Source organism: Octodon degus, unplaced genomic scaffold, assembly GCF_000260255.1.
Source record: "Octodon degus isolate 3935 unplaced genomic scaffold, OctDeg1.0 scaffold00035, whole genome shotgun sequence".
In the NCBI taxonomy this organism is placed as follows: Eukaryota; Metazoa; Chordata; class Mammalia; order Rodentia; family Octodontidae; genus Octodon; species Octodon degus.
The window spans coordinates 15,854,197-15,868,323 of NW_004524611.1; the positions used below are offsets into that span (position 1 = coordinate 15,854,197).

General features: G+C 50.4%; 1 protein-coding gene and 1 pseudogene across 1 annotated transcript in view; one reads left to right on the forward strand and one right to left on the reverse strand.

Moving 5' to 3' along the window:
- Positions 1 to 14,127, reverse strand: part of Zan (zonadhesin) — a 39,036-nt gene that overhangs the window by 9,736 nt on the left and 15,173 nt on the right. The window contains exons 20-31 of the mRNA XM_023714561.1: positions 12,608 to 12,749; positions 11,597 to 11,844; positions 10,295 to 10,475; positions 9,703 to 9,814; positions 8,976 to 9,073; positions 8,520 to 8,696; positions 7,220 to 7,428; positions 6,831 to 6,975; positions 4,025 to 4,263; positions 3,762 to 3,926; positions 3,301 to 3,425; positions 1,736 to 2,019 (exon numbers count right to left, since the gene is read on the reverse strand). Coding sequence (XP_023570329.1) covers positions 1,736 to 2,019; positions 3,301 to 3,425; positions 3,762 to 3,926; positions 4,025 to 4,263; positions 6,831 to 6,975; positions 7,220 to 7,428; positions 8,520 to 8,696; positions 8,976 to 9,073; positions 9,703 to 9,814; positions 10,295 to 10,475; positions 11,597 to 11,844; positions 12,608 to 12,749 — 2,125 coding nt within the window. The remainder of the gene's footprint in view (positions 1 to 1,735; positions 2,020 to 3,300; positions 3,426 to 3,761; positions 3,927 to 4,024; positions 4,264 to 6,830; positions 6,976 to 7,219; positions 7,429 to 8,519; positions 8,697 to 8,975; positions 9,074 to 9,702; positions 9,815 to 10,294; positions 10,476 to 11,596; positions 11,845 to 12,607; positions 12,750 to 14,127) is intronic.
- LOC105742085 lies at positions 4,450 to 5,741 on the forward strand (annotated as a pseudogene).

The following is a 14,127-nucleotide window of genomic DNA, read 5'->3' on the forward strand; positions in this document are numbered from 1 at the left end:
TTTTTTTTGTATTTTAAGGAACGGTCTACAGGGTGTTCAGGGTCTCACTACTATTGGACTCGTAGTGGTGCGCGCCACCATGCCCAGTCTCAGTTGCCAGCCTCAGTGCGCCCCGGGGGCAGGGCTGGCATGGCAGGCCTGGGGATTGAACCCCCAACCCCTGCACCTGCTTGCAGGCACTTTAATCTGCTGAGCTATTTGGCTGGTCCAACATGAAATATTTTTAAAAATCAAGATTCAGACTTATCAGACTGGCAGAGACCCAGACCCAAAGGTTCAATATGCCCAGTGCTGGTGAGGCTGTGGGGAAACAAGCCTGCTCACACCTGAGAATTTACATATGAAGAAACAGGGCATTTATGGGGATGTGAATCTTGCAACGCTCTGGAAGGTCAGACATTTAGAGGCATCTCTCAAAAGCACAAATGTAGCCACACATGGTAGCTCAGTAATAACCTCGGCATTTTGGGAGGCTGAGGCAGGAGTCTAAGTTCAAGCCCAGCCTGGGCAATTTAGTAAGACCCTGTCTCAAAACTTTTTTTCCCCTATATTTAGTACAGGATCTACAGGGTCTCACTACACAGATTGAACTCGTAGTGATCCTCCTGTTTTCTTTCCTTTTTTTTTTTTTTTTTTGCAGTACCAGGGATTGGTACCATGTGCTTGGGACCATGTGCTTGCCAGGCAAATGCTTATTCTACTAAGCTATCTCCCCAGCCCCAATCCTCCTGTTTTTGGCCTCTCCAACACCGGGATTATAGGCACACACCACCATGCCCAGTCTAAGTCTCAATCAAACCCTGGTCTCTGCACCTGCCCAAGCAGGTGCTTTAGTCTGCTGAGCTATCTAGCCTGCCCTAAAACTTTTTAAAAAATGTCTAAGGGGCCAGGACATGGTGGCCCATGCCTATAATCCCAGTACTCGGGAGGCTGAGGCAGGAGGATTGCGAATTTGAGAACAGCCTGGGCTACAAAGTGAGTTCAAGGCCAGCCTGAACTGCACAGTGAAACCCTGTTTCAAAAAAGACCAAAAAAAAGGGGTGGGGAGATAGCTCAGTAGAATAAGTGCTTGCCTGGCAAGCACAATGGCCTCAGTTCAATCCCTGGTTCTGCCAAAGAGGGGGTGGGAAGACAAGGAAAAAAGGCAGTGAAATAAATTGTGATGGGGTGGGGGTATGTCTCACAGATAGAATGATTGCCTAGTAAATGTGAAGTCCTGAGTTCAGTATCCAGTACAGCAAAAGAGAAGAAAAATTGTGATGTAATATAACAATGGAAGCCGGGTATGGAGATATAAGCCTATAATCTCAGCACTCAGGAGGCTGAGGCAGGAAGATCAAAAGTACAAACCCAGATGACAATTTATGTTGTTTTTCTTTTTAAGGAAGGGTCTACCGGGTGTTCAGGGTTTCACTACTAGATTGGACTCGTAGTAATTCTCCTGCTTACAGTCTCCCAAGTGCTGGGATTACAGGCACACGCCACCGTGCCCAGTCTCTGGACGACAATTTAGTGAGACTCTGTCTCAAAAGCTCAAAAGGGCTGGGGATGTAGCTCAAGGAAAAGACCCTAGGTTTAATCCCCAGTACGGCAGTAGGAGGAGGAATATGGGGTGGGCTGATGGGAGGTAGGAAGGAAGGTGGGTCAGGGACAGCTTGAAAGGAGACTGAAGGAGCTTTGAGGAACATGGGGAAGGATGTGGCTCGAGAGGTTGGGGTGACAGGAGGCCACTCACGGCAGAAGCTGCTGTTCCTCCAGAGTGGAACCCTGACTCCTTGGCTTTGGCAGGCAGCCCCAAAGGCCTGCAGGGCCTCGCACAGTGCCTGGTTCAGGCCTCCGAACTCACAGAGTTTGCCCGCGCAGTCCAGCAGGAAGGGCTCGAGGGCCACACGAGTGGCACACTCGGCCCATGCTGGAGCCTGCAGGGCTGCTTGGCAGCGCCCCTGGGCCACCTGGAGGTCGGCCAGCCTGCAGTTTTCATTCGGGGTGGGCTCAGCCCGCTTGTCCTCCACCTGGCAGCTGGCAGGGAAAGGAAAGGAATCAGCATAGGGACAGCCACTGTGCCACCTGTGGTGATGGTGTGCTGTTCCCATGTGACCCTGAGAGAACCTTGGGAACTTTTGCCCCTGCTTGTCCTCACAGGAAGCTGGTCTGAGCTGAGGCTAACTTTGCACGTGACCTATCTCCTCCTAGATTTCTTTTCCTCTGTCTTTTTTTTTTTTTTTTTTTTCAGTACTGGGGATTGAACTCAGTACCCTATGCTTACTAAGCAAACACTTATTCTACTGAGTTATCTCCCTGGGCATTGTCTTCTCTTCTTCTTCCTTTCATACCAGGGATTGAACCCCAGGGCCTTTGCACTGAGCTACATCCTGGTTTGTTTATTTTTATTTATTTGATACAGAGTTTCACCAAGTTTCCCAGGTTGGACTTGAATTTGTGATCTGCCTGCCTCAGCATCTCAGAGGGCTTAGATTCAGGTGTACCTCACCAGACTAGGCTCCTTCCTTCCTTCTTTTTTCTTTCTTTCTTTTCTTTCTTTCTTTTCTTCTTTCTTTCTTGTTTTCTTTTTTTTTCTGTCTTTTTGAGACAGGCTCTCACTATCAGACTGGCTTGAACTCATTTTGTAGCCCAGGCTGACCTTGAAGTCATGGCAATCCACCTACCTCAGCCTCCCAACTGCTGGGATTACAGAATTTGGCCACCAAGCCTGGGTTTCTTTTTCTTTTCTTTGGTTTTCCCCTCCTGCATTTCTAAGTAGAAAAGGAATTTCCTACTTCCCCAATGTTAGGTTTTTTGGTGCAGCAGAGATGTTAGAAAAGAAAAGACAAGGAAAGAGAGGCCTTCACTGAGGTCACAGAGATGACTGCAGGAAGATGGCAGGGTCCCATGACCTGATACCCAGGGGGCTGGCTCCACCTTTTGCTAGGGGTGGAGTTTTGAGAGGGGGGTACTCAGTGAGGTATAAGGAGCTGGTGGGGGTGTTTTCTTTTCATGCAGGAAGGATAAGAGGAAGTTGTATTCAGAGCTGAGGGGAAAAGACAGAGGAAGTGGTCATTGGGAATATAAGCTGTTGTTTTGGGCCTCAGCCATGTTAGACCATCACCATAAGGGTTCAGCCATTCATGCTTAGGCCAGAACCTATCACCCAGGTTGGTGCCAACAGCCTCGAAGCCCAGAAGCCTCCTTCCTCAAACCGCAGCCCTGAAGGGATGCCTGCTCTTCCTGTCCCAGATGTGGCCTGCAGTGCTTCCCTGCTCCCCCGGCCACAGGGAGGAGGAGGTCCTAGGGGGCTGTTACTCTGTTTTAGTGTCCTTGTCTTTCCAGCTGTCCATGAACTCATGGTCATCCTGGGCTGGTTCATCACTGGACATCACCAGCTCGTCTTCCTTTTCCCCGTTGAAGTTCCCACACACACCGCAGACCTGGGTGGGTACAGGGTTCTCAGCTCCAGGAGGCTGAAGGGCTTTTTTTTTTTTTTTCAGTACTGGAGCCTGAACCCAGGACCTTCTTACTGAGTTATAACCCTAGCCCTTTTTCTTTTATATTTTGAGGCAGGGTTTCACTAAGTTCCTCCTGCCTTGGCTTCCAGAGTGCTGGAATCACAGGTATGTACCACCTCGGCTCACTCCCAAAGGCATTATCGGGACACTCCCCTCCACCCAGAAAGGTGCACTTGACCTCACTGGTTTGGGGAGATTTGGGGTGCTGCCCTACCCCACCCCAGGCTGCCTCCCCCACTGAGTTGGTATCGCCCTCACCTTTCCATAATAAGCCACAGGGACTTTGATCTCTAAGAAATGACGGCCATTAAACTTGACTTGCACGCCAGACTGCAGGTGCACCATGGTGTAGCTGCTGCTGGAGGTGATGCTGAGCCCTGTGATCTGGGAGGTGGCAGGAAGGGTGACAGGTGTGCCATTGATCTGAAGAGGAGGGCGGCATCTGTGAGTAGGAGGAAGACCAGCGTCCCCTCCCCAGAACTCAAGCCTCTCTCCGGGGCTTGTCACCATGCCCAGCTCACCAGCACTCGGTGGCCCTCCTGCAGAGTGACCTGGACATCAGCAATGTTGATGTAGACCTGGCGGTGGGCAAAAGCCCCTGTTCTGCCCTCGCTCTTGGCGCTTATCTTGAAGACAAGCAGGTCCATGTTGGGGTGACACACCTTCACCAGGATGTGCGGGCAGGTGTCCTGCACAAGGTGGCTACTGCCGTCGAAGCCCACGTACTCAGAATCCCCCGAGGCCCTGCAGATCCCTGCATCTGGGGGAGAGAGCTGGCTGAGGGGTCGCCCACATTGGTGAGATTGAGCCCTGCATCCTCTGTGCCTGGAAAAGGCCAGAATCCCAGGATAGGAAAAGAGGGACATCCAGGAAAAGTCCTGAGGGCCAGCTGGTGCAGGGCCGGGGCAGAGATAAGAACAATGTCATCTCATCACTTTCAGTTACCATGGGAGAAACACAGGTGCTGTGGCTTGGATGTTCCTTGTCCCGTTTCCTGTGTTAGAAACTTAATCCCTAAGTGGTATGGTAATGGGATTTCCAGGGGGTGCCTTTGGGCTGTATTGCAGTTTACATATAAAATACCACCCAAGGACTCATGGATGGAGGGCTTGAACCCAAAAGCAGCAGTGTCCCGGGGTGGGGCGGGGAGAGGTGACTGTGGATCTCAGGGTGCTGGCCTCATCCCTAGATTGCTCCGTGGATGAGTTCCCAGCTGCGTGTTGGGAGTCGGAGCCCAGGAGCAGGAGGGAGGCCCTTAGAGGGGCTCCTTTCAAAGGTCTGTGACCAATGACAAAGTACACACTGAAAGTTTATATTCGGAAAGTTTATTACAGTACAAGACACACTGCAATCAGCCCCTTTCAAAATCCTCTCCTCGGGCCAGGGAGATGGCTCAGTGGAATAAGCGCTTCCCTGGCAAGCGCAAGGGCCTGAGTTCAATCCCCGGTTCCGCCAAAAAAAAAAAAAAAAGAAAATCCTCTCCTCAATTCCAATGTGCTCACTCATAGACTCTTCCTGCCACTTCCTGAAAGCAGCTCTGGAAGTTTTTTTGTGAGTCTCTCTCAAGAGTGATCAACAATACAGTGAATGTAGCCACTTAGTTCAATCCAACAGAGCTGCAGGCTGGTAAAAGCCTAACACTGCATCCTCATCCACCTTTTATTCACTCACATTTCTCCCAAGTCAAAATGATTTTGAAAGACCACTGTTTTCCATCCACTTGAGGTATAGAGGCATAGGAACTAAAGATTCTCCACAAAGGGCAGCCATCTCCCTCTTGGCACCTTGGCGGCCCTCAGACCCCTCATGAAGCCCAAGATCGTCAAAAAGAGGACCAAGAAGTTCATCTGGCACCAGTCAGACCAATATGTCAAAATTAAGTGCACCTGGTGGAAACCCAGATGCATCGACAACAGAGTGCGGAGGAGGTTCAAGGGCCAGATCTTGATGTCCAACATAGGTTATGGAAGTAACAAAAAGACAAAGCACATGCTGCCCAGTGGCTTCCAGAAGTTCCTGGTGCATGATGTTAAGGAGCTGGAGGTGCTGCTGATGTGCAGCAAGTCTTACTGTGCAGAGATTGCTCACAACGTCTCCTCTAAGAACTGCATGGCCATCATGGGAAGAGCAGCCCAGCTAGCCATCCAAGTCACCAATCCCAATGCCAGGCTGCGCAGTGAAGAAAACGAGTAGACGGCCTGTGTGCATGTTATTTGTGCTTCAGTAAAATCACAAAAAATGAAAGAAAGAAAGAAAGAAAAAAAAAAGACTCTCCAGAAAGAGGGCTTCCAGAACTGCTTCAGAGAGTGGCAAGAATGGTGGGTTTTTTGTTTTGCTTTTTTTGGTGGAACCAGGGATTGAACTCAGGCCCTTCTGCTTGCCAGGCAAGCACTTATCCTACTGAGCCATCTCCCCGCCCCAAGAATGGTATGTTTGAAACAAGGGGAGGATTTTAAGAGGAATTTGTGGCAATGGCTTGATGTTTGTTTGTTTGTTTTGGTACCAGGGATCAAACTCAAGACCTTGTGCTTGCCAGGCAGGTATGTAAGCTGCTGAGCCATCTCCCTGGCCCTGCAATGTGTCTTTTACTGTGATATTCTTTTAAATTTAAGATTTACCATATTTTTAAATCCCACCATTCTTGCCCCTCTCTCCTTCCTGGCTGCCATGGGGTAAGCAGCTCTGTCACCCATACAGTCCTGCCACCGTCTGTGGCCTCGCCACAGGCCCAGAGGCAATAGAGCCAGGGGACAGGGACTGAAACCTCTGCAACCACGAGCCCAAATAAACCCTTTCCCCTTTAAGTTGTTATTCTCAGATATTTTGTCACAGTCACCAAAGGTTGACCAACACAGAAGTGACGGAGTGGTGAGGAATCTGCCTTCTCAAATGCGTGTCTCTCTTCATGGAGTAATGGATTTGTGGGGTGCTCAGGGGGTGGGTTAGGTATCAGGAAACTGGGTCCATACAAAGGTCAGTTTGGTCTCTCATGAGAAACCCTCATCCTACCCAGCACTCCGGGAAGGGGGCTGCAGTGAGAGGGCCGAAAGTCTGAGCCCAGCCTGGGCAATTTAGAACTTAGTGAGACCCTGCCTCAAAAAAAAAAAAAAGATGTGTTTGTGGGGGTGTGACTCCAGCACAACACACACACACACACACACACACACACACACACACACCCTTCCTTCTTCAATAAATCACCCAGTCTCAGGTGTTCTGATGTGGAATAGGAATGGCTAGCACACTGGGTGAACCCGGAAGAGCCCTTTTGAATGCTCCAGCGGACAGTGGGGCGCTGTGGGCACCCCCAGTACTGTGAGCTCCTACCTGGGGCCCAGCAGCTAAGCAGCCCATCGTGGAGCCAGCACACCTGGTCCTCCTGGCAGGCAGCCTGGCGACAGGTGATGTTGTTGTGGACCAAGCAGGTGCAGCGGGAGGTGCAGGTCCTCTCTGGGTACCAGCTCTCCCCGACCTGTGGGGTGCTGGGATCAGCAGGGCCCACAGGACCTGGGAAGGCAGATGTGGGCAGAGCCTTCCCAGAACCCGGATGGCTCCTACGTCTGGTAATGCCTCCACCTCTACCTCCCTGCACCTGACCAGGTCTCCCTGACCCCTTCCAGAGCTCTGAGCCCTGCAGCTGTCTGGCCTGAGCTTGTCCACACCCTCAGGCTTACAGTTGGGACTGGAAGAGCGCCCCCTGCAGGCCGGTCTCTCACCGGGTGGTAGAAGCCCTGGGGCTCCACGCAGCCACACTGGCTGAGGGGCACGCAGGAGGTTCCGCTCAGCAGGTGGCCTTTCTGGCACTCACAGCCCTCCACACAAGGCAGCGCGGCCGGGCAGTCCTTGGGGGTGCTCAGGCTGAGGCAGGTGGCCGGGCAGGGCTTGGCACAGGGGCTGTAGCTGCTGTTGGGAGGGCACCTCGGAGCTAAAAGAGAGAGATGTGTTAGGAAGAACAACGTGGCGGCTTCCAGAGCTCCTGCAAATGTCCACTGACGGGGAAACAGATATATGTGGTCTATCCAGGCAATAGACTCTTATGCAGCCTTACAAAGGAAGGAGCCAAAACTGGAAGGCTGAGGCTCGAGGCTTGCAAGTCTAGTTCAGCCTGGGCAACTTAATGACTTAGCAAGACGGTCTTGAGATACAAAATATATTTTAAAAGGGCCAGGGATGTAGCTCAGTGCAAAGGCCCTGGATTCAATGTCCAGTACCACAAAAAAAAAAAAAAAAAAAACAGATTTGATATGTGGGGGGAAAAAGTGAGTATGGTAACTTTCATGTACACACACATACACACACACACACACACACACATTTTGGAGACAGGGTCTCGCTGTGTAGTGCAGGCTGGCCTTGAACTCATCATGAAGCCCAGGCTGGCCTTGAAGTCATAGCAATCCTCCTATCTCAGCCTCCCAAGTGCTGAGATTACAGGAGCACGTCACCATGCCTGGCTATGTTACATGTATTTTGCTACAATTAAAAAAAAAAACAAAAAACCTCTGGGGAAAAGAGGAAGGGAACAGAGCTGGCGTAGGTAAAAGTGGAAAGAGGCAGTAAATAGGTAAAAGTGGATGTATGTGTACGTGTGTGTGTGACTAGGGATTGAACCCAAGGCCTTCACAATTAGCTACATCCCCAGACATCTATCTATCTATCTATCTATCTATCTATCTATCTATCTATCTATCTATCTATTAAGATAGGGTCTCTAAATCTTTAATTTGCCAGGCTAGGCTTGAATTTGAAGTCCCCCTGCCTCAGCCTCCTTCAGTGCTAGGATCACAGGCTTGTACCACTAGGCTCAGCTAAAAGCAGACTTTCTGATGACATGAGAGTCAGAGGGCAGAGCCCCAGGCACAGGAGACAGCAGACAATAGGCTGGACCCCAGGAGCTGGGAGCAAGGCCCTGGGGAGGGTGGGAGCTCCCTAGGCAGAGGAGCAGGGCTGAGGGGAGAAGGGGCTGAGGTTCTGGGGCTTCCCCGGGGCAGAAGGAGCAGCAGGCGGGTAACTCACGGCAGAAGGTACTGTTGCGCCAGGCAGGAGCCTGGCCGGCCAGGGCACACAGAGACGCATACGCCTGCAGGGAGCGGCACAGTGCCAGGCTGTCACCCTTGGTCCCACACTGGCCCTGCACACAGCTGGCGAAGCTGGCCTGCGGCGGCACCAGCTGATGACATTTGGAGAAGGGCCCTGGAGGACAGGGAGAGAGGTGGGTGAACCCAAAAACTTCTGTGTGCTTAATTTGACGTCCATGTCCACCAAAAGCCAGACTGATTTTTCTTTTTGTGTGTGACAGGGTCTCACTGTGCAGTTCAGATTGGCCTTGGACTCATTTTGTCACCTGGGATACCTCAAACTCAAGGAGATCCACCTGCCTCAGCCTCCCAAGTGCTGGGATTACAGGCATGCACCACCATCCCCTGTCCCCAGGGAGAAGGACAAAGTTTGGGGAGCAAGGCTATGTCTTACCTAGAGGGTTCATCAAGATCTCACAGTTGTTACTCCAGGTACCTGTTATGTCATCTTCCTCCAGGCAGCTGGAGGGCTCGGCTCCCCCCAGGAAGCAGCTGGAGGAAAGGACAGAAAATGAAGCTGAGGAAACATCCCCCAAACTGCAGGGGTATAGGGGAGGAGAAGGAAACAGAGCTCTCAGGCGGGAAGGCTAGAGGGTACAGCTGGAAGATGCGGAGCTGGACTTCCCAAATGGGCTCTCCAGTGTGGCCATTAAGCAAGGGAAAATAGGACTTTCAAAATTTAGGCAGGCGTGGTGGCAAGCACCTCTAATCCTAGTTCTGGGGAAGCTCAGGCTGTAGTATTACCAAGGTCAGCTAGAACTACTTAGCCAGGCCCTATCTCAAGAAAGAAAGAAAAGAAAAATATTCAGATAGTGGTGCTGCACACCTCCAATCCTAGCACTCTGGGAGGCTGAGACAGGCAGATCTTAAGTGACTTTACCAAGACCTTGTCTCAAAAGAAAAAAAAAAAGGAGAGACAGATAGATAGAGAGAGAGAGGCAGGAAAAAAGAGAGAGAGGGAAAAAAAGCAAGACATAAAAATACACAATCGAAAATCTCCAACCTCAGAGAAGATCAAGAGGAGACAGTCGGCCAGTTTCCTGGCCAACTATAGTACACAGGGAATGGGGACTCGGGAGACAGACACCTCTGGTTCTGCCTGTGTCCCTATCCCAGCTCACCTGGGCTCAGAGCCTTCCGACGACCTCCAGGCAGCCCCTAGCTGGGAGGAGCTGCCTGCGGGCTTCCCGTCCGGGCGCAGGTTGTCGTCCATGCTGTTGTTGTTGTAGTTCCCTGCAGGAGTAGGCAGTGGGTAGAGGTGCCACAGGTGCCGCTGGTTCACCCAGCTCAGGATCACCACCTTCCTGACAGAAGGGGGCTTCTCACTGGCATCTGCTCTGCATTTTCGTTTTCATCTCCAGCTTTCCTTTCTTTTGCAGTAGTGAGAATGGAACCCAGGGCCTTCACACTGAGCTATAGCCCAAGCCCCCCACCTTTTTTTTTTTTTTGACACAGGTTCTCATGAAGTCACTAAGTTGACCAGGATGAGCTCCAACTTTCGATTGTCCTGACTCAGCCTCCTGGAGTGCTGGGATTTTACATCTGTGCCATCAACCCCCTCCTCCACAGCTCCCTTGAGCACCCACCCTGACACCTAGGGAACCCAACTGGTGCATCAGTGGCAAGGAGTTAGGACACCCCGTGTAGATGTGGGGCCAGGGGCCAGGACCCAAACACATCCCTGCTTTTCCTTCAAGTGCCCCATAAGCTCACCACAGAGCCCACAGAGCTGGCCAGCATAGGAGGAGGGCACTGTCACCTCCACCAGGTGCTTCCCGTCGTAGCGAACCTGAAGCCCAGAGTTCGTGTAGAGCAGGATAAAGGAGCCACTGAGCCTAATGGCCACCTGGCCTTGCAACAGCCACACAGGGAGGCCCACCCGATGGCCATTCAGCTGTAGAGGGGAGGTGGGGAGATGGTAGGAGGAGTCAGGAACTTGGGACACAGACCACATGGGGACAGAAATCTGGGGTAGGCTGGGTTTGATGTGCACACCTGTAATCCCAGCACTCTAGAAGGCTGAGGCATAAGGATCCCAAGTTAAACCTACACTAGGGAATTTTTTCTTTCTATTTTTACTCTTTTTAATTTTAAAGAGAAGAAAATAATAAAAATGATACAGAATTTCAAAACAGGATGATGGGAAATTTACAATGCTTATGATATTGCATATTGTTAACTTCACAGTAGTTCCTTTCAATGAACTTATAGAAATTAGTAGTATTATCTTAGCTATCTTGTATGTACATACATATTTTTCCCTTCTTTTTTCTCCTTCCCTCCATCCCAGTTCTTTCTTTTTAAATAATTTTTTCCTTTTCACAATATCAGTTGTGCCTTTTGTATCTTATTTACTCTTTCAGTTTCTTCCACTTGCTATAAAGATAAACTTGAAGCTTTTATAGGTAAATGTGTACAACTGGAGACCATCCTCAGAAGTGCAATTAAACAAACTTGTGTGTGTAAATATCACATTGTCTCCTTATTTTTACTTTTGTGAGGCACTTTTATACCGATTTCCATAATGGCTATACTAAATTACAATTCTCACTAACAGTACAGAAGTGTTCCTTTACGCATACATTCTCACTGACTTTTTATTTAATTTTTTAAAATGAATTTAGGACAGGGTCTCCAGGGTGTCCAGGGACTCACTACTAGATTGGACTCTTAGTGGTCCACCTGTGTGCAGCCTCCCAAGCGCTGGGATTACAGGCGCGCACCACCATGTCCAGTCTCAATTGCCATCTCAGTGCGCCCTGGGGTACACTAGGGAATTTAGCAAGACCCTATCTCAAAATATGAGTTGGAAATGTAGCTCAATGCAAAGGCCTTGGGTTCCCTCCACAGTGCTGGAGAAACAAAGAAACCAAACCTAGGGCAGGAGGAGTGACCGGTGTTTTATAGAGGAAGAGGGGTGTAGCACATCCCCAGGAATACTAAGAGGCTGACAGCTGCTAATGTGGACACCATGATGGGCGGGGTGTGGTCTGGGAGACAGGGAGCAGCACATACCATGACCCTGCGGCCTTTGATCAGCGAGATCCTGAGACTGAAGATGCTCACATGGACGGCTTTGACGTAGGCGGCTTCCAAGTCCCCTCCGCGGATTTCATTGGTGGCGCTCACAACAAAGTGGTTCTCCTGGTACCTGGGCCAGCAAGGCTGGGTCAGGATGTAGGTACAGGTGCCCAGGAAGTGGTGCAGGGCTCCATCGAATGTCAGGTAGTGGGGATCGCCCAAGGCAGTGCAGGTGGCGGAACCTGGGGAAGGCAGGACCAGCTTCAGAGTCTCAGCACCATGTGCTGTGGCAGCCATCCTAGTGAACCTGCGTCGTTCCTGGATGTGAGCTGTCCTTGGATATAGTCAAGCAGGAGGACTGCTCCATCCACACCCCATCTCTGAGGTTGTAAGGAGGCTGCTCCTGAGGTCCTGGGCATTGGGAGCCTGTCTGTCTGTGGAGGGACTGTGCCCTGGCCTCTCTTCTCCCATTCATGTCCCAGCAGTGAGCTTGAGTTTGGTTGCCATGTCCACCTCACCTTTACAGTTTATCATTTATGTCCCCCAAGGCCTCATGAACTCAGGCAGGTTTAGGTAGGTGGAAGGTGCTTGAATCTATCTCCAGCTTGCTGTTAGGAGCCAGGGTCTGTCCTGAAGGGGTGGGCCCTGGGGGTGGCCTGCCAGGGTTCATCTCCCTCCCAGGCTCCTCCCTTTTCTCTGCTTCCTGGCTGCCCTGAGCTAAGAGGTTTTCCTCAGCCATGCCCCTCTGCCAAGCTGTTTCCTTCCTTGGAGCTGGCTGACCATGGGCTAAAAATGGAAGCCAAAATAATCTACCTTTCCTTTAAATTTTCTGAAACCTCCAGAACTGTGAGCCAATATAAACCTTTTCTATTTGTAAACGGATAGATTTCAATTCTTTGTTACAGTCACACAAAGCTGACTAACACACAGCTCCTGGAGATGCTGCTTGGTGCAGGGCCTTCTCCTTACCCAGCATCCTCGATCACCTTCCCCCTGGCCACTCACCCCTGGCATAGCAGCCATACAAGCCATTCTGGTGGCCACAGGTCTCCTGGGCCTGACACTTCCAGGGCCGGCAGCGAATGTGGTTGTTCCCTCGACAGACACAGAGTTCCTTGCAGCCTCGCTTGTACCACTGCTCTCCTAGCTGAGAGAAGAAAGGAAAGCAGGTTGTCCCAGGGAGACAGAGCTGACTCGGTCCCCATATTGTAAGCAGCTAAGTTAGTTATAAATATTACAGGCAGTTAGACAGGGCTGGGCCCACTGCACAGAGCACGACTGTGGCAGAGGCGCATCCACGGAAGGCCAGGCTTCCAGAAACAGAGGACTGACTACACTGCATACTTTTCCTAGGGAGGAACAACACTGATTGATATTCTAAGTAGGCACTGGCCACCTTGGGTGGGGGACCAAAACCTCCCTAGCACAGTCCTTCACCCTCCTTTAGCCTATGTATTTGCTATGTGACCTGCTTTTTTTTTTTTTTTTTTTTTTTTTTTTTCCAGTACCAGGGATTGAACTCAGGACCTTGTGCTTGCCAGACAAGCACTTAATCTACTGAGCTATCTCCCCAGCCCCCATGATCTGCTTTTTGATCCCCATTTAATCCCCATTTAATCAATATTACCTAAGCAACTATATTTGTAATTTCATTGGCTGACCATAGTTTTGTCCCGCCTCACACCCACCTTGTGACTTCCCATTGGATCAGTATTCCACAAGTGACTATATTTGCAAACTTATTCGTGGACTATAGTTTTGTGCCTCACCTTGTGGCTTTGCTCAATAAAACACCCTCGAGAAGCACTGTCCCTCTGAGAAGCTACCTTTCTTTCAATAAACTCTTCTTACTCTGAACTTCCATTGTTCCTGTTACAGATAGCTAGATTAGCTAGAAATATGGCAGGCAGGCAGACAGTGCTGGGCCCCCCGAGGGAGTCAGTGCAGAACAGGAGAATCTGAGAATCCAGACAGCACTGGCTGGAGGCACATCTGGAGATTAAATGGCTAGTTCTACAACAGCTAGTTTTGCACACAATGGCTAGTTCTATATAGAAGGCTAGTTCTACACACATTTCCCTGAGGGACAAGGGACAAATGAGGCTTAGGATTTCTGGTATCATCTTTTTGAGATTCCCCATCCTTCCATTAGGGGTGGGCCATCCTCTTCCACCTACTAAGACTAAGACTACAGATTATCCGCCGGCGATAACAATGTCACCCATGTACTCTCCCTACTGTTAGACCAATAGGCCTAAACGACTACACTTGCCATCTTAGTGGCTGAGCATAATTTTGACCCACGTTGTACCCACCTCATGATTTTGCCCTATAAAACTTCCTAGGAGAGGTGGGCTCATTGACGACCCGCGTGGGACCCCTCCGTCTCTCAGGAGCCATTCCTGTTCTCCATCCCTCTTCCCCACATCTTTTCTCTAATACATTTTCCTACTTTTAACCTTTGCTATTCCTTAGAATTTACTCTGCAACTTCAGGGGACACAAACCCAGTATATTTGGCACCTA